The 13,646-nt window shown below is 45.2% G+C and overlaps 1 protein-coding gene across 11 annotated transcripts in view; it reads left to right on the top strand.

Moving 5' to 3' along the window:
• LOC138246157 (uncharacterized) overlaps positions 1-8,914 on the top strand; it is a 291,013-nt gene extending 282,099 nt beyond the window's left edge. For 10 of the 11 annotated variants that reach the window (XM_069200447.1, XM_069200446.1, XM_069200445.1 and 7 more), the window contains one exon: positions 7,836-8,914. In XM_069200447.1, the coding sequence (XP_069056548.1) occupies positions 7,836-8,182 (347 nt within the window). In that variant the 3' untranslated portion in view covers positions 8,183-8,914. The remainder of the gene's footprint in view (positions 1-7,835) is intronic. The other variant, XM_069200454.1, reaches the window with a different exon arrangement.
• The last annotated feature ends 4,732 nt before the right edge of the window (positions 8,915-13,646 follow it).

The following is a 13,646-nucleotide window of genomic DNA, read 5'->3' as shown; positions in this document are numbered from 1 at the left end:
GGAGCAGCGGATGCATGGACCATCCGCTGGGGTTGTGAGTGGGGGCAGGAGGCAGGCGTGAGGCCTTTGTCCCCAGGTGCTACCCGAGGGCCCATCAGCTTTGTGGCTGCCACTGAGTATTCAGACAGTCTGTGTTTCGGGCCTTCATTTGAAAGCAGCTGTGCGACCTAGTGGGACCACTGCTTCTGGGGGGACAATGGGATGGTGGTGGCTTCACATTTGGGGCTGGAGATCATCTGGACTGTGCGGCAATGGATTGCGGTGGTCACCCTCACCTCACTTGGTGTCTTGTAGACATCTGCCTGGCCCCATCCACCTGACTGTTGCATTGCACAGGATGAGGGGTCCCCGTCATGGTGTCTCCTATATTGGCTTTTGGGTCCAGCGGTGCCCCATGCTATCCTCCCTATGTGGCATTTCAAGGGCCTGCCTCCCAGCTGGTGGTTGCACCGCACTAGCCCAAACCCTACGGAGCTGCTGTTGCTTGAGCCCACCTTGCATGGGCCTGACTCTCCTGTCTCCAGATGGTGCAGTTGTTCCTAGGCCCTTGGTGCACCTGTGACATCGTTGCACCCTGGCTGTTCATCAGCCCTCTGGGCTAAGCGGGCCATGGGTGGCAGTGGGGATCCTCCTCCTGTTTCATCTGGAGGTGTCATGATGGAGATGGGGTGCAGCAAGCTACCCCCACCGGTGCGAGCACAGGCAAAGATTGCCCAAAACACCCGGCCAGCCTCCTGTGCCTCTAGGGCCACTGGTGGTCCCCAGTTGCCCCAACTGCCTCCCACACACCTAAGTCTTGCTACCATCCTTCAGGTGATCCAGGACTTGAGGGAAGCGCTTGAGACTAAAGTGGGTGAAGTCTATGTGGATGTCTCCATGTTGCGCCAGGACTGCCAGTACATTGCTAGTAGAGTGACTGAGATACAGACCAGGGTGTCTTCTGTGGAGATGAGGTTGCTACCCTTAAGCTTCTGTTCTCCAAGCTCCTCTCTGCGACAGCAGTGCTTGAGAAGTGGGCCGATTGTGCAGAGAACCGATCACCGAGGAACAACCTCCGGTTCATTGGATTCCAGGACGGTGCCTATACTTCTGGCGTGGAGCAGCTTCTGGAGCAATGGCTGCGATCCTGGTTGCCATCCGACAAGCTGGTGCCATGGTTTGTGATGGAGAGGGCACATAGATCCTTGGTCAGTCTCCTGGGGTCCTGGCCTGGCCATTGATAGCATGCATTCTCATCCATCACAATAGGGATGCTTTCTTTCTAGACGCCCGAGCTCACCAGGATCTTTGCTTTCAGAATCAGCGAATTATGGTCTTCCCTGACTACACCCGAGTGGTCCAGCAATGCTAGCACTCTGAGGAGGTTAACCAGAAGCTCCAAGTCCTCAGTTTGCATTATATGCTCCTCTTTCCAGTGCGGAAGAAGGGGGATCTTCAATTCTGACACTTAATTCTTTGACACTCCAGAGCAGGCTTGGGAGTGAGTAACCGATAGGAGGGAGCTCTAACAACCCAATGCATCTGAGGTGCTCACTCCTTCAGTGGGGGGGAGTGGTGCATTCCCCCCTCAGCTGCCCAGGAGAAGATGGGCCTGGTCCCGGAGGCCACGTTCAAGCCGCTGCTGGTCACTGGCTCTTCCAGTCCAGACAGGGTAGACCTGGAAGCTGAAGAAGCTGTCCAAGACACCTTGTTCCAGATACACCAGATTTAGGCCAGACTCATCCTGAGGACCTCAGCACCCCTCCCCTTGTGAAGCCTTTATGATTGGGTGGAGGAGTGTGCGCATTCTTGTTCACTGTGCTTCTGGTTAGACTTATGTTTGTCGGGAGGTTCCCCCGGAGGGGCCTTTGTAGGACATTACTTTTAATTTTTGTCAGGCACTAGAATCCTACAGAAATGGGGGGCCCATGGGGTCGTTATGAGTGGGGTTAGGATAACAGATGCTTCTGGGGTAGAAGCAATGGGGGGGGGGGGGGGGAGATTGTCCATGCAGCATACAAATACGTCCGAGTCCCACGCTATTCACACCAGTGATGCTGCCACATTTCGTGTAGGTGGGCTCTCCCCAAGCTGGCTGAGATCCTGCCACTTGGGCCTGATCTGGTTGCATCTCCCTCTAGATGGTGACAGTTAAGATGCTATCCTGGAACGTAAGTGGCCTTCTTGACTGCATTAAGATGTCTGCCGTGCACAGGAATCTAAATGGGTCGCCATCTTGTTCCATAAAGGGTTCCTGTTGGTGGTGTCTGTGCCTCACATGGACCCTCAGGGGTAGTACATGGGGATAAATGGATGGCTGGTGGAGCAGCATTATAAGCTCCTGTGGGTGTACGTCCCGCATGATTTATTTAATAGCAATCTTTTGGGGCCCTTCCTCTGACTCTCCTTTATGGTGTCACTGTGGTGGAGGGAGGAGTTCAGCGTAGTTCCTGACCCAGAGATGTACACCTCCAGCCCCTCTCAGCTGGGGCATCAGGCCTGCAGACAGCTTAAGGCGTGGGCAGATTCACTGGGGCTTTGTGATTGATGGCAAACTTTGCACCCTCATGACTATGCTTACACTCACACTTCAGTGGCACATAAGACCCTGTCACACATTAACTTGATATGGCTTCCTGCAGCAGCCATCCTGCATCTCCCAGAGATCAAGACCCTACCCAGGGGAAACTCTGACCATACCCTACTCCCCTTGTTCCAAATTGGCCAGCCCACTACGGTGTTGCGACCCATGTGGCGTATTAATGCATGGTGCCTTATAGACCAGGACTGTTCCAATTTTATTGAGGGGGAGAGTAGCTCCTATTTTAAAGTGTACAAGGGCATGGTGGAGTCTGCAGACACATTGTGGGTAGCCAGTAATCCTGCCCGACGTGTTTAATTAAGGGCTATGTTCTGGGCAAGAAGGCCCACAAATTGGCAAAGACGACGACCTTAGAAGCCTAGATTCTCTCCCTGGAGCAGCATGTACCAGCAGCAGCACTCTGCAGAACTGGAAGGGCAGCTGGTATTGGTGTGGTCTTGGCTGCATCAGATCTTATTAGATGAGGCTAAGCAATGTTGGAGAGCTTTGACACAAAGGGTCTACGAACACGGGGATAAGTTGGGAAAGCTTCTCTACTGGTTGTCCATCTGTGACATCGTCTGAAGGGCAGTACCATCGATTAGAAATGCGGGTGGGTGCATATGTGAGCAGGTCCTTATGGCTGAATAGATCTTTTGAGATTACTTCAATTCTATATATAAAGGCAGGTAAACCGCAGCACCCTGTAAACTTGTGCATCTTGTGCTGTATGATATTCCGCTGTCCTCGATCCCTACGTCTCTCGCCACCGACCTCAATTGTCTGCTTACCGTGGAGTAGATTGGGGAGGTGCTCTCTGATTTGTCACCAGGGACAGTTCCAGGCCTGGATAGGTTTCCGATTGAATACTATTGAAGAGGTCTTCTGCTCCCACCCCTGGTAGCTGATATGGCCACCATTGTGGTGATTCCTAAATCTGGCCAACCGCTGGATAGCTCCTTTTCTTACCACCCTATCTCACTTATTAATTAGCAATTAAGCTGTTTGCTAAAGTTCTAGCTAACTGACTTCGCTGTGCGTTGCTTGGTACATCCAGACCAGTCTGGCTTCATGCTAGCCCGTAGTATGTGGCATTTATCAGGAGGGTCCACATGGCCCTTTCCCAGGACCATTGCCTATGTTGCCCTTCAGCATTGCTTTTGGTGGATTTTGAGAAGGCCTTCGATATGGTGGTTTGGTCCTTCCGATGTGCTGTACTGGAGAAAGCCGGGTTTAGGTCTAGTTCTTGCACTCTTGTTGGTTTTCTTCACGCCTGCCTTAATGCTCAAGTCTGAGTAAATGGTGTTTTCTCCCCCTCCTTCCCTTTTTGTAGAGGTACCCCAGCAAGGTTGTCCTCAGTATCCCCTCTTGTGCACCCTGACGATCGAGCCTTTGGTTTGCTTTATTCTCTGTGACACTCATTTTGAGGGGTGGTCTTGGTACAACGGTCCAGAAGAGTGCATCGCTCTCTATGTGCATGATTTTTGGTGATCTTGGTGAACCTGCAGATCTTGGACGCATGCAGTTTGGAGACCTTGCGGAATACAGGGAAGCCTCCGGCTTTCGGGTGAGCGAATAAAAATCACTTTTGGTCTGCTTTGCTGATGATGCAAGTGCTTCCTCTTGGAGATCTACCATCCCTCTATGCCGCCTATCCTTTAAATATCTGGAAATTTACATCTCACCTCTCCTGGATTTGGCCTGGAGTCTTAGTCTGACCCCACAAGTGGCTGGGATGAAATAAGATCTTCGGAAGTGGAGTTGATTGCCATTGCATGTCCTGGGGAGGGTGCCACTTTTTAAGATGATGATCCTACCTAGATTTGTGTACGTTTTTTTCACATTTTCCACACTCCATCCCCGGGGGTGGTTCCTGACCCTTGCTGCAGTGATGTATACATCCCTCGGGGAGGGTGGTAGCTCACATGTGGCCTTTGTTACTTGTCAGTTATTATGGTGGATTTGTGCTGTTATTATCTGGCCTTAACCAGGCTTCCATAAGCTGACAAGCATGCTGTATGGGGCCAGATTTCCAGTTCTTTTCTGGAGTGCACTCATGTAGTGTTGTTATACTGCCCCCCCCCTCCCCCCTCATTGGATGAGGAGATAGTTGTGCCACACTGCGGGTCTCGAGGGCTTGTGCAATGGTACAGGATCTGCATTACCTTTCTAGGGGACGTCTGGGTGGGCACCCATGTACATTCATTTCAAGTACTGCTGGAGCAGTATCAGCTCTCCCAACTCCGGTTTCACAAATAGCTGCAGCTGTGGCACGCCCTGTCAGCCAACATCACCATTTGCACATCACATATATGATCCCTAGCAGCTTCACCAAGCCGGTAGGTCCGCCCAGGCAAACTGTGGCAGATGTTTTTTGCCAGATGCTGACTTATTTCACATTGTTTGGTCCTGCCGAGGATTGGTACACTTCTGGGAGGAAATCGGGAGGGAGCAGTGTTGAGCCGCCAGCTTGTCCACACTCAGAGTGGCGCTGCTGGGATTGCTGGAGGATGTGGCGTGAGGGGCAGAGGGGGGAACGCACTTTGGTGGCCAAGAGAGACATCGCTCGTAAGTGGAGGTCCCTGAGGCCCTCCTTAGTGGCATAGGGGGCGGACTGGTGTGCCCAACAGAAGTGAACCATAATGAAGCCCAGGGCTGCCCTTGTAAACACAAGAAAATTTAGGGCGGGTGGTGGATCTATCATGGACTAGATGTGGGGTTAGACTGATTGAGTTTCGAATGTGTTCTTTATGCGGATGTACTCACTCGCTTGACTGTGGTTTGCTTTTGTTTTCTTTGGTGGCTCACACTGAAAATCGATACATTTGGTTACATAAAACAAATCACTCTAAATACACATAGTTCAAGCAGCTGGACCAACTTTATATCACTAGACCAAGCCACCCTTAAACTTGCTATCATGTGTTAAAGGACCAGTAGTGTTAACCAATTTAACCAAGATGTAACAATGAGGAAAACATAGATGAATTCCTTTAACTAATATCAGCCACATTGCTCAGTGCTCAAACCAGTCCATCGTGTTTTTTGCCCACCATGCCACCTCAGAGAGGAAGCAGCCAGTTTCAAGATAATTTCCTTTTCCAATAGGAACAGTCCAGCCCGAACTGCCAGGCCAGGTCCACACTAATCAGAAAAACAAACAAACCCCAGGCGGTTTCTGCCTATTTTGGTTGTCAGTAAGGTGTAGTTTTGGGACACATTTAGCATACCAGTCACACTCGGGTTGTTGTATTGAGGAAAACAAAACAGTGATGGGTGTATTTCTTGAATCAATTTCAGTCGCTGATAATTACCTTGGATGGCAATTCTGTCCATCATTTTTCTGCCCACCTTGCCACCTCAGACAGAACCAGCCATGTGTAAATGAGCATTGGCATTGATTGCATTCCTGTCTGAGGCAGACTTGGCCTGGCAGTTTAGGGTGGACTGTTCCTGTTGTTGCAGGATCAAAACAGATTTACATAAGGCAGGTCGATGCTTAGAGTGCCATAGTGAGTGAAAAAAGATGGAATGCAATGAGGTCCTGGGTAATCAATCATCAGTGGCTAGGATCAATTTAAGCATTCCTTCTGTCACGCCCTGAGTATGTGTTATGTTGGTAATCGCAAGACCAGGAGACTCTAAGTACCAAACGAAGTAAGTTTTATTGCTGAAGATAAAGGACCACACATCCCGCATGTCCTGCCTCCAAGAATTCCAAGCTGCACTTGACTTTACTGCCGCTGGGTGCCATGGAGAAGGAATGCGGGACATTAGCCATCACAAATGTAAAGACATACAAATACAGCGCGAGACGGCGAATGACAGTTGTCATAACTGAAATATAGACACCGTTGAAGGACTAAATAAAGTAAGCACAAATAAAGGACTAATTGTATCCTTACAGTACGTCAGGTAAGTGCAAATGAGGGTTCTGTGCTTAGTGTCTCTTTATTTACGCTGCATGTAAAAGAAGCTCTCCCTGCATGAAAAGAAGCTGCACGTGTCAATATTTACTCAGAAATGGTGAGGTAGTAGACAGTATATGTGATGATCTGAAAACTGTAGCCCTGTTTCCGTGTAAAAACTGAACATTGAATAGCATGAAAGGACGATTGATGGATATTTTTTCATATCGAAAGTACATCTTCAAGAATGTTAAAAATCTGATTACATACGCGCCATCTGCCCTATGAATCTTCTTTGAATTATGTTAGGCTTCTATCATAGCTAAAAATAGAAGTCCAATAAAGGTAGCTTATGTTTTTTTTTAGTTAAGCGGAAATAGCATGACATTAATCAGTGAATAATTACAATGCGATTGAAATTTTCACCAACTGGTGTGCCTAGGAATGCTGCTAACAAAGGACCTTTGAGAACCTGGAACACCCACAAGTGGCCCGAGGAAGACCTTCTGCCACTGACGAAATGTCAGGGTTCACTCGCTTGTTTTATATCACTTCTGTTTGCCCATATAAACCCAGAGAACTATATGATGATTTCTGAATAAACCTTAACTTGGTTGCATGGTGATGTTTAGCATTTTAAAGTGTTCTGTATGGTTGAGCAGCCGCGGCAGCTTGGGTGACACTTGTTTTCAGCATTTCTTAAATTTGGTTGCAGTCTCTCTTCAGTTAGCCAACCGTGGTACAACTGTAGGCCAAATCAGTCTAATTCCCGGTATGTTACAATGTTTTCCCACATGGCCCTCCTCTTCCCTGATCTTCTGCCGCGTGCACCGGGTAGAAACGTAGGTGGGTACAGTCACAATGTTTCTATCTAATAAGACCTCTATGAACAGAGCACCGCACAGCAAGCTTTATGTCGCGAATGAAGGGCCAATTTTGGTCTTATCTACAGCCACGCAGGCCCATATTCGGCAGAAATCCATCTAATGGATTTATTGGTGTGCCAACTTTCCTACTGCAATCGCACACTGGGTAGAATACCTCAATAATTTGGGATTTAGAAATAAATAGCATTGGCAGTTGACAAAAAAGAACGTGGGACGTGATGGCCAAACCTACACAGAAGCATGTTACTTGATGGATAGCTTCACCGCAACACTTGTAAGCAATAGGCTTGATATGTCACGAATGAGTGGAACATATTTTTGGCCGCATACACTACTATGCTTTCTCTGTGCCTTATGATGGGAATTGTAACACTTCAACTACTATATGCTTGTCCTTGTCATATTGCATCTTAAATGTATAACTGTTACACATTTTGCTTCCTGGAAATTATTAATCTGTGTCTTTTTTGCTTCCCGCAGAACAAACCGAGATGATCCGCCTCTTGAGCACGATCCAGATGCAACAGCAGGAGATCATCAACCGCTTGGATTATCTGAACCACAATGTAGTGCAAGCTGCCTTGTTAAGTGACCGACAGACAACAGCTGCTTCTTCTCAGGGGTCTGAGAGCAAGTCTCCCCTCTTTTACATTCCTTCTTCATTGCCCACTGGCCACTTATCCCAGATGGCGAAGCCCACCACCTACATTCCTGCTCCCCAGTCTCGAGCTTCTTCCTCTATGCTAATGCCCAGGTCCAGACCAATCCCCACCAGCAGCTACTCATTCACTGCCAGACCTGCTGAACGTTCCAGACACAGCACCTGAACTCTGTCTTCCCCCGCGCTTGCTAAATATGACTTTTGATGTACATAGTTATTATTTTCTTATGTTTATATTCCAAGTGCATTTTAATGTATTTTTTAGAGGTGCTGGTTTTCCACTCCCAAATCTTCTACCTATCTCCATAATTTTGTAATAATCTCGCACATTTTAGAACTACTGAGACATACCCATCACTATGCGATCATCTGGTTTTCTAAAGAGATGTACCAGTCTGTTCATGTGGAAGCAATAGGGGATTCTTAAGCAAATAGTAAATGTTCTAGCTACTTAAAGATTCGGTGAAGGATGGCATAGGCAATTTTCTGACACTGAGATGCCACCAACATTGAGTGGAGTACCTGATTTGCATAAAAGTTGCTGGAGTTGTCCCTGGAGAAACCAGTAATGGCTGAGTTAAGATTTTATTGAGGACTAGATTTTTTAACAGCATTTACATTTGTCTTATGTGCTTTCACTTGATTTGTTGTTAGGGTGTATATTTAAGATGAGGTGGCCCAACAGTTAATAACACTTCAAAAAGGAGATTATAAAACACATACAGCCCAGTTTGATATTTTATTTATTTGAAAGAAGTGAAATGCACATTTTGTAATATGCAGCCAATATATTAGAACATGTAGCACTGGCCCTGGCCTCATTTGTTGGTCAATGTCTCATTATTGCATACACGTCCAGTTGTTCATTTATTGGGATAATAAATTCGTTTTTGCTGACGACATATTCCCATTAATTCAATTATAACCTCGCCCTGTTGTACACATAACCTTTACACTACTGGTTGTACTGCTCCTGTCACTTAACCCCAAGCCATATAATGGTCATTACTTATCACATATTTTTCGTCCTTGTTTTCTGTCCTTATCTGATTCTACTTTTATTTAATGGTGTGTAAGCGCTCAATGATACATTTTATTAATACACGCAAATGTGTTTGCATCTGTAATAGTTTCCTCACCAAATTTGGTAAGTAAACCATAGAGAGGCAGTATCCTAAGTAATGCACAATAAGCTAGTGATATATATATATTGGGCTGTTCTAAAATGTTTACGCACAAACAATTGTTAGGATTACATTTACAAGAACGTTTTGTAAATTAGCAACAACCACTCATGTATCTTCAGCTCTTTCTGTGTTACTTAAACTGCCACAGCTGATATCATCTGGCCCTCCTTCCATGCCTTGGTAAGTCTAAGGGGATAGACAGGAGATTGCATTTATTTGAATAGAGTTGTGACCATGCACAAAGAAACATCCGCTTCTCCTCCAGTGGGATCTTCATTATAGTCAGAACCACTGAAGTGTACCTCCCCAATTGTGAGGTCAAATAGCACTTAATACCATGTATATATATTGTATTTTTTTTTTTGAAAATAGTTTGACAGCCTATAGGCAGCTATGTTGGCAAATGTTTGCCTTTTTGGTGTAAAGAAAAAAAAGCAACCTAAAATGCAGAAACGGGGCCACTATCATTAACATAGTGGCAAGCAATCGCCTCAAACCTTTGTAAAGGAAGGGAGAGAGGAAATGGGGACAATGTAGTCTGAAAAGGCTGGGAACATGAACGCTGTCCCTTTAACGAATTTCATTCCACTATATCCTCTCATGCCCTGTCAGTGGCAGTTGAGCCAGTCCTTTTATCTGCTGCGAATGACAAAATCCTAGAACACTGAGCTCGACCTTTTAAGTTTTTTTCTTCTTGAAGACCTTGCCAAACCGTTAAAAAATATCTTTACTATATGTCTTTAGGGATAAAATGTACCTTTTCTATTTTCTGGAAAAGAAAGCATTTTTTCTTCACGAAATGCCTTCTTTTTGTGACGTGTCCTGCTTGTGAGAGAGAAAAAATCCCAATCAGACGCTCAGAATCTTTATTGTGCGACTTCCCACTTTCTGTAGCCCAGATTCCTGCCAGTTTTGTCAAAAAATGTCAAGTAGGACTCTGAAGGACAGAGAGAAGATCAGAGGGACTGCAGGAAAACGAGCACAAGCATGAAGAAGCAGCGTCCAAGAGATCTAAGGGACACAGAGAGGGTGCATTTTCTCACACAACTACTTCAGCCATTTCCAGGACCCCCTCGTGAGGAAGGTCCAAGGAATTGATCCGAGAGAGAGTATGTGGTCACACCATTTTAACGTTGAGATCTGTAATATTTAAGGTAGGTTTAGTGACACTGTTCTCACCATTGAGGGCTGGCATGTTGACTTAAAAGACAGCATCAACATCAAGAAGGCACTCTGAGGGGCCTTACAATTCCACATATGTGAGATTGAGACTACTTCAGGGCATGTTGAATGCCTAGAGGAGTCTCGCCAGAATTAATGCTACTGTCTACCTCGGCTCCCAGATCTCATCTCCAAAGAAGAGTATCTGCCTGGTTGCACTTCCTACTGCAGTATTCTTAGCTACACCTCTAGTGGCTCTTCGGTGTGTCTTGCCCACTCCTCAGGTGGCTCCTCAACCTATGCTGCCTTACAAGCCACCTTTTCTACTTCAATTTCCTCATATTAAGGCTCTCCCATCTCCAATAGGGCTTCCTAGTTCTTCAAGAGGTAGATTCAGAACTATGAGGAGACGTTATAAGAGTCCTCATGGTAGGAGATGTCACTGTTTCAGGTCCTCAAGGCATCACTCTTCCTGAGCAATTAAGGTCATGCCATTCAAGATCTGCTCATCAGTCAAGATCCACACCTTGCTTTAGATCTTGTCATTCAAGATCTTCATACCATACATACACTTTGTTTTCTCTTCAGTGGTGTTTTCATCTGAGATGGTTCAGTGTACCTCTTTGTGTCTCATGAAAGCACTCCCTGCCCACTGCTGTGTATCCACCATTTCATGCTTCAAGGGGCTGAAGACATTTGAGTGGTTGTTGCTCATTTACCAGGCTTTCTTGTAAATGTACCCCTACAAAGCAGTTTCTTGTGTTATTGTTCAAACAGATGTAGTAGATCGATGTCCCACAATTGCTGTGGGCACTCCAGAGCAATGAAATACTCACTCTGTTGCTCACTAGTTTGATGATTACTGATGGAATTAGTGGAATAGGAAGAAAAGTGTCCACACGCATCTTTGACCATCTGATCAAAATAGTGTTACCCAGTGTGCCTGGTTGGTAATACCTGGATGCGTAATGAGGGCCTTTCTTATTTTCTGTTTGCAACTCTGTGTAAATCTTCACTTGCAAAAGACATTGTGTAGCAGCCCTTCCACTTTCCCAGAGAAATGGCAAAGGAATTAGCCTCAGTTGTACCATGATCTTTGAACTCTGAAAAAAGAGAACTGGCTCAACTACCACTGACGGGGCATGATGAGATATTGGAGTAACACTATTCGCTATTGCTTAAAGAAGCAGCCTCAGTTTCCCCAGTCTTCTCGGTCTGCAACTTATTAGTCTATTTTGTCTGCATTTCTTCTCTCCCTTCCTTTAAAAAAACATTAATGAAAGTTTCCTTGTCCCTATATTAATTAAAGTGGGCAATTTTACATCTATTTTTTATAAAGAAAATAGGTGCAAAATGGGCAGTTTAGCCTTTAATTTTACCATCAAAAAGTTTTTTTTGTTTTAAAACTGGCTTTTCAAAAGAAAAGCATATAACATATATATATATATATTTTGTGAAATGTGCACATAAGTGGGACTGTTCTCTGTTAATGTTCATAGTGAAGATTTCCCTGAAAGAAAACTAGGACTACATGTAAGTAGCTATTCCTTCCAGACCAAGGACTTACTTATGTGGTCCCTTTGAATTTGTCTGGTTCTATGTTTATGACTTTTTCCCTGACTATAGTTTGGGGCAAATTCTTATCCCTGCACAAACAGTATTTTGCACAGGAATCATGTTCAGAGATTTGCGGCAAACACCACACCCACTCGCAATGTTCATCCAACATTTTTCAGGAGGTCTAACCTGCCAAAATGTACCTGGGGAAAACCTGTAAAAAAAAACAGGTGCACAGAGCATTTGATACAGTGAACTTTGATTCTCCATGTAATGCAAAATTTTCAGGGTAGGTATTTGGAATATGAGTTATGTTCCACAACTGCTAAATGCCGCACCTTCCAGGTATTTGTATTTATCTGGTGCGATAAATACTTCCTCCTTCACTGCCCACTGATTTTAAGGGCCTGTTTTTTCTTGAGGGGGAGGAGTACTTTAATACTTTTCATTATCACAACCTGTTCATGATGGAAAAATGTGTTAGGCTGTCTCATTTGAACACATCCAAAGCAGAAACAGTTTAGACACTGATTTGGAGACTTCAGTTTTTCTCCTCTTGCGGTCACGTTTCCCAGTACTGGATTTATTTTTTGATTTGTCTTCACACTGATTCCTCACCCAGTGATCTGTTATTAGGCTAATTTGGTCAGACATATCTTTGTGTCCTTTGGTACATTTTTCAGTACTTTGTTTTTATTTATTTGTTTATTATTTTTGAAAGTGGTAGGTCTGGTGCACCTGGGAAGGACACACAGAAATAAAGGGGAAAATGAATAACACTTCAGGTGATCAAAGGCAGTCAGCTGACCATCTGAGGGCTGGAGTCCTGGCAAACGCCTGTCTCCTTGTATAACAATAAACGATGTCAAAAGGTTTGATGGACAAACCCCAGCTTTCTGATAATTGCCGTGACATGGTTTTAGGTGTATGGCCAGTGCAAGATAAATCCACGGACAACTATATAACAGTCCAGGTTAAGATAGCTAACCATACACCTGGATAAATAGCTCAGTTTTAGGGTTCTTCAGAAATTGAGTAAGAAATGTTTATTATCTGTGGCAGTAAAGTATTTCTCACACAGAAACCTTATGCTATTTGTTTTTTATCCAATCTGCCATATCGCGAGTAACTTATGATTGACTGGCCATATCTGTCATGCACTAACCTGGTTCAAACCGCGGGGACGACACTGGAGCTGATGCTGGGCCCCCACTCCCTTTCAGGAAGAAGCTGCCCCGGGGACATTACTCCTAGATTCCAGGCGACTTTCAACGGAGGAAGGGGGGAAGGTACACAATAATAAAAAAAAAAAAAAAAAAAACGCTTGCTGCACTGAACCTGCTCAGTGACGGTGCTACTTTGCTTAATAGGATTGTAATTTCTGGCACCTGCTGGTTAGCCGAAGGTGGATGTTTACAAGACAGCACTTCTGGTTATTGTGAAAACACAATACACTGGAAACAACAATAAGAGGCAATTACCATCAAGGCATCAAGTCCTCTACACAGGTTCTAATACTATGCTTCAATACTGGTTCTCCATAATCATAACTTAAGAGCAGATCAACCAGATACTTAAATGGAATCTTCCACAACTCTTGAAGAAGAACTTCAAATACTGGTTGGAGTTTAAGGCACTCCACGATTAGACTCAGAACATAGTGGGAGTTACTGGCACTCTCAAGATTGCACTTGGTACATAGATTTGAGCACGAAACGCTCATAA

This window comes from Pleurodeles waltl, chromosome 7 (assembly GCF_031143425.1).
Source record: "Pleurodeles waltl isolate 20211129_DDA chromosome 7, aPleWal1.hap1.20221129, whole genome shotgun sequence".
Taxonomy (NCBI): domain Eukaryota; kingdom Metazoa; phylum Chordata; class Amphibia; order Caudata; family Salamandridae; genus Pleurodeles; species Pleurodeles waltl.
Note: the sequence above shows the minus strand (reverse complement) of the source record. Positions and strands in the feature narration are given on the sequence as shown.